The 6,268-nt window shown below is 38.0% G+C and overlaps 1 protein-coding gene across 2 annotated transcripts in view; it reads left to right on the plus strand.

The window, feature by feature from the left end:
• Positions 1-16: 16 nt before the first annotated feature.
• The window catches only part of dync1i2a (dynein, cytoplasmic 1, intermediate chain 2a), a 16,075-nt gene continuing 9,823 nt past the window's right edge, over positions 17-6,268 (plus strand). Inside the window, exons 1-6 of one of the 2 annotated variants that reach the window (XM_008328627.2) lie at positions 17-125; positions 1,245-1,362; positions 1,787-1,901; positions 2,724-2,802; positions 4,014-4,103; positions 4,344-4,459. In XM_008328627.2, the coding sequence (XP_008326849.1) occupies positions 1,255-1,362; positions 1,787-1,901; positions 2,724-2,802; positions 4,014-4,103; positions 4,344-4,459 (508 nt within the window). In that variant the 5' untranslated portion in view covers positions 17-125; positions 1,245-1,254. The remainder of the gene's footprint in view (positions 126-1,244; positions 1,363-1,786; positions 1,902-2,723; positions 2,803-4,013; positions 4,104-4,343; positions 4,460-6,268) is intronic. The other variant, XM_008328629.2, reaches the window with a different exon arrangement.

The raw sequence follows: 6,268 nt of genomic DNA on the forward strand, positions 1-6,268 counted from the left end.
GAATTATATGACGTCGTCACGAGCACTGCGAAACTACTTTTTGACCCACTCAGGCTGCTGTAGTTCGGTGGTAGTTCGATTGTTTTGGCTGTGTAATCACTGTCAGGTCAAAATCCTGCTTAACGGTTAGTTTTCTATTCACTAGTGAACCTCTTTACATAACTAATACGCTTGCACGAATTATTGTTATTGTAACATAACTGGTGGCTGAACTTTCTTTTGAATTAACTGTGTATCTGTAAGATACCGGTAGCCGCTAACGGTCAAGCTAATGCTAATATCACATCAATATGTCACATGATGATGAAAACAAAGATTTCTGTCAAATATAAAAACATTTTATATGTGAAATGCGACTATACGCAGAGGGTGAAATTGTCATAAATTACTAATTAAATACTGCAATGCCTAATTGTGACAGAACAGGGAAGGCTAACGGTAAGAGAGTTTAACGGGGCCAATCGGACGCGTTTCATAATTTATGTTATTGTAATTTACTATGAGAGGTAGCCTAATTAGGTGTAATTTAGACATTGTATTGATAGCGACGAGCATGTATCGTCATAGGCTAACAAACTAGTGTCGGGTCGATTGTCGGGTTTGTGCAATGCTAGGCTAAACAGCGGTTGGGTGGGGCTCTGTGTTAAAGCTCACATTTCTGACCTAAAAGCGGACATTGATTTTACATTACAGGAAAGAAACGTGTTGTTTTCACACACGTAAAATTAAAAACCATGCTCGGTTTTCTAGATTGTCGGTGGAGCTGTTTCTCGTCAGCTGACTCAGATATAGGTGATGCTGAAGCTGAGAGCATCGACTGTCAGGATCCTGGACTAGGTGCACTGTGTAAACACAGCCCCAAGCTTTTACATAATTTACGTTAAACGTATAGCTAAATATATAGTTTGCACTTTCCTGTTTTTCCGTTTTGTTATGCTGTGTGGTAAATTGGGGCTTCGATTACACTTGAGAGCACAACTACAAGACAATTGTTTTAATAAACAAAAAAAGTAATAAGTTAAAGTTATTTATTTGTCATAGTGACACAGCACACCCCTGCATTTTACTCATCACCAAAGTGAGCAGGGAGCAGCTTAAGCGCCCAGGGAGCAGTGTAGGGTCGGAGCCATGCTCAGAGCACCCTAGTAGTCACTTGGCAGCTGGTGGACTCGAACCTGAAACTGTGACTGAAACCATTGTTTACTTTCAATAGTTGATCCTCAAATAATGTTACTACCTTACAGTTGTGGCGTCATGTCTGACAAGAGTGAACTAAAAGCAGAGCTTGAGAGAAAGAAGCAGCGTCTGGCACAAATCAGGGAGGAGAAGAAAAGAAAGGAGGAAGAGCGCAAGAAGAAAGAGGTAAATAAAATGAAATGTTTAATGCTTATTACACATTTAAATAAAAACTGTTTTTTGCAACTTTTTTAACAATAATAGACTAGTGAGAGAAAGTGGACATGATATATTATTGATGTATATACTATTACTATACTATTACTATACATCATTATACTATTGATGTCATGATATATCATGACATTAATAGTATACCCAAAACCAGTTTTGACTCTTTAGATTAAGATATTTGTTTTTCAAAAAAAAAAAAACTATGAGCAACTATTTGATAAACTATTTGATAATTCAAATTTACATTTTTCCAAATAAGGTGAATTACTTGATGTAACAAAAATATTTAAAGCACAAATAAGCACTTACATATTTTTAGCCAAATCAGTGTTGAAGTATTGTAAACTATTGTTCAAAGCTTTTATTATATGTCTAGGCTGACCAGTTGAAAGATGTGGCAGTTCAACAGGAGGAGTCTGACCTTGAGAAAAAAAGACGTGATGCCGAGGCTTTACTGCAATCTATGGGAATAACTTCAGAGGCACCTGTTGGTATGTTGTTTGTCATAATGTTTTTGTTATGCATTAAGTCCACTCAAATCTGTTATATTAAAAAACAAATCATGATAATGTGTATTTTTTAAACTTTATTTCCATGACAGATTGCTTTCGTACTCTGCAAATATATAAAAATCCACCATCTTTTTTTTATTAATATGATTTGTTAGTATATTTTACTTCTTAATTATATTGCAAGAATTTGTTCCTCTTTCACAGTCGTGTATATATATTGTTCATATATTTGTGTGTGTGTGTATATGTGTACATATAATTATATATGAGTATATTACAGTATTTAAAATATTACCAATTTGTCATTGGCTCAATAAGTCATAAATCATATCATAAATTGGCTTTAGCTTGTGCTTAGATTCTTTTAAGCACTTTGATATCTTCGCCAGCAGGTGGCAGAAGTGTTCCATACAAAATCCCAGTGACGCTTTGCCTCAACAAAATGCAAATCACCATCCTAATAAATAAACCAGTTTTTTTCCGCTTCTATCGGTTTTACGTATTGATAAATAAAGTCATGGTAGTTGTTTTCCCAAACCTTGTGTCTCTGAGTTGATCTTGCAGCAGCTTGTTTGGTGACCTGAAAATGTCTTTGACGGTAATTGTTTTTTACAGTAGCACATATTATAACATGCTGAGGGATACTGTGTCTGTGAGGAAATTACTTTTCCCACATTAGACAATATTTGTGTAACATTTGAAACAAGTGCTACTGCAGCTTGAATTCATTTGTTTAACTGTTGTGAGTCTCTCAGCATCATTGCATGCCAACAGATGATTTTGGTTTGTTCTTTCTTGTAGTCCTTCCTCCTACGTCGCCTACTGCAAACACACCAAGTGAGGCAGGAAGCCAAGACTCTGATGGAGCTGTGGGACCCAGGTACAGGCACATATACACAAATAAATACCCACAAACACTTTATCTATTGTTCAAACTATCACATTTCTTCCCTTCCTGGATAGAGCCTACAAAATGGATCTTGTTCATAGAAATTAAGCTTTAGTTCTAATCCAATAAGGGTTAGGCTTTGGTACAGGTTGTGAACACATGTACAACATGGTTGTAAAAAAAAAAAACAAAAGAGCTAAGACTTTCTTTTTTTAACTAAATCTCACGCCCATTACGTTGACGGATGTTGAGTTAATGTCAACTGAGTGCGTGTTTATTTAATTTTCGTGCTGTTGAATTAGGACCTTTTTACGTGAACAATAAAATGGTAGGCCGCTGTGCTGTGATGCCGGAGGGACTTCTTAACCCCTAATTAGAGCTCCTTCCCTGGGCCGAAATTCAAGCTCCCCCAGTGTCCCATCAGGCCCAGGGAGCTGCTCCCTTTACGTGTTGACTCATTTCCCTCACCAGTACAGCCATTTCCTACTCACATAGAGGTCAGGTTTTCTCCCTGAGGGTTCTCTCTCTTTTTTTGTCTCTCTCTATCTGTCTTTCTGTTTCTCTCAGTGCCCCCGCCTCTCTCTTTATATATGTATATGTACAATTTAGATAAACATACAGATACATATACATGTTTATACATATATTGATATATATGTACATGTATATAAATATAGTTTATTTCAAATTACTGCGAACTTGAACAAGGTCTGTCTTCATGTCCCGACATTTTGAATCGTGAGTCAGTTTTGCAGCATTATGAGTTCTGACAATTCTGTTTGCTTTATTTTGAACCTCTTTTAGGGATTATAGTTTCCAAACAGTTAATATAAGCAGTGTATCTAAAAGTTTAACAGCACTGCAGCTAAAGTATAACTAATTTTTTGTGCTAAAGTTTAAAAAGTTACATAATTTGCCAATTCTTTTCTGAAATGTTGACTTCACTTGTGTTTAAATGAATATATATGATCAATATTTCAAAATAATTACATTTTAGCGCTCTTAGTGTCTTTCAACTAAAGTGCTATGGTGACAGGTGACCTGAAGGGTGCTCCACAAATCCTTCCCTGTACCTTGATTTGTGACTTTGACTTTGATCAGCATGTTGTGTGCCATAAAATCTTTCTAACTTTTTTCGTCCGCTCATCTGTGCCTGCTTGTGTCTCTCACTAATGCTGCCTTGTTGCTGTGACACTAACCAGGACTCTCCACTGGGACCCTGACCCGTCCACCCTTCAACTTCACTCTGATTCTGAACTGGGGTACTGGACACTATCTTCTCTTCTTTCCTGGTCATTTTTCCTTCTCTCAATCTATGGCATGAATATTTTTGTGTTAAATGTCCAGTAGATGCAGAATTTAAAGTGTAGGTTGCATGCAAGGGTGGTCAGAAAAAAAACACAGCTTACATAAGCCATTTGATCCATTAACTTTGGTTGCTCAAAGACAAAGGCTAGTAAGTATTAGTTTTTTTTCTGTCGGTATGTAATCACGTCCGATTTCGTGCAAAGTGAATATTTGTTTGATTTTAGGCGAGCGACTCCAAAACTGGGAATGGCCAAAGTCATACAGGTGGACTTCCCTCCACGTGAAACTGTGTCTTACACAAAAGAGACCCAGACGCCTGTCATGGCCCAGCAAAAAGAAGGTGATTCACACGTTATCTCCAACAGGTTTTCAATCTCCTGAACAAAACATGTTGAATGTGAATGTGCTGTGAATTAATGCCCTTTCTAATAGGTTTGTTTTGAACTGCATGAGGCCTGGTCTTTTTCCTCACAGTGTTATCGCTGTGTGTGTTGTAAATTTGACAAAATGAGATGAATGAAAAAGAAGAAGAGAACTGGCAGTCAGACCATAAATGAATACATACAGCTGTTCAGGTTTATTCTTCTTTTGTTCATACAATGTTAGTGTTGTAAGTTAAATGTAATTGACTTACACACACATAACCTATTCTTTTTTACCCCTAAACCTAAACAATAATTCACCTTTCACATCAAGGAATATAGTAATCTAATACTTCCTACACTGTTTATCGGCTCACACCTCTTTGTTGGCTTCTCCTAAGCTTTTTAATTGTGTCGTAATTATTTTTCTGTTGCTATGGTCAGTTTATTTAGATAATATTCACATTCTTGATTGTTCGGGGAGACTCAGAGCAGAGCTAGTGAAGTATGAAGAGCATCCCTCTGTTACTCATGGCCCTTTACTCCAGACTTTACTTAGCATGATAAAACTGTGTTAAACAGCGGCAGTTTCTGCAGGCTGTTCAACACCGGGGCCCCTTCCCCTCTTTGCCACTATGTAATCATTTCATCAACTCCCTCGCTTCCCTGTCTTCTCCCTTCACTGCACAGGCTCATAACAAAACAGTCAGTGACATTGTGCATTTTCACACCATCACTTCTGGCACTCGAGGAGACAGCAACCCCTTCCAGCCTGCTCCCCTTGGTGCATTTTTGATGCTGGGGTGGTGTCAGGCCTGTTCTGTGATTGAGTGATTTATCATGTTGTCAAAAGGAGGCAAAAGTGCAACACTCTCAAGGTCAGCAGGTGGTGGCGTTAGAGGGACCAGTGGCTGTGCCTGGTAACTGGTGTTGGTACTTACATTAGGTATAAAAGGGGCATCAAAAAAGAAATGACTGGTTGCATGTAGAGCTTAGCAAGCAAGCAAATCATAGAATTGTGCAGAAATCTCCAATGTTTATGAAATGTTTAAAGACCTAAGGCAGGATCTGCTGCTGAATTTGCATGACCTTCAGGCCCTGAGGTGCTTGCTGCGTTAGAAACTGCTTAGCTCTTGTAACGGAAGAAGCCACAGTGCAGGTGTCAGTGCAGGTTTGGATATTGTAGATATAAATCGTTCATGACAGTTGAAGAAGTAAAAGAAAATCCTTATCTGGCCCCCAAAAACTTTTTTTTGAGCCATCTTTCTGTTTTGGCTCTGCCTTTGGAAAAGACTGTGCTACTGTATTACCAGAAGCACTGCCAAGTACAGTACATTCAGCATTGGTAGGCACTTCTCAACAAGGGCTTGTAATTACAGAGTAAGATATCCCTGCAGGTTGAAGTGCATGCGAATGTGAGCATGTGGCCGACACGGTGCAAAACGCCTTGTTAGGAATAAGTAGCAGTTTTGTAAATCAGATTTTAATTGAATATGATTGTTTCAATCACTTAAAATTTAAAGGAAGGTTAAAACTTTCAATCACAAAAGCCATAAATAGCCGTCTTGTTTCAAGAGCCACTCCTAACGATGGTCAGCTCTTCTATAGATGATGATCATCACTGCTCGCTTTTGTCCCACTTTATAAAGCAGGTAATGATTTTTTTTTAGTTTTCCAGTAGGCCATCAGCGGTACTGCAGCTTGTAATTTCTGGGTAGTCTACCAAATAATAATAATGTAGTATCTGCAAGTTTTAAACAGTAGTAGAACTTAATCTCCACCTCAAC

The sequence above is a fragment of the Cynoglossus semilaevis genome, chromosome 16 (assembly GCF_000523025.1).
Source record: "Cynoglossus semilaevis isolate Cse_v1.0 chromosome 16, Cse_v1.0, whole genome shotgun sequence".
Taxonomy (NCBI): domain Eukaryota; kingdom Metazoa; phylum Chordata; class Actinopteri; order Pleuronectiformes; family Cynoglossidae; genus Cynoglossus; species Cynoglossus semilaevis.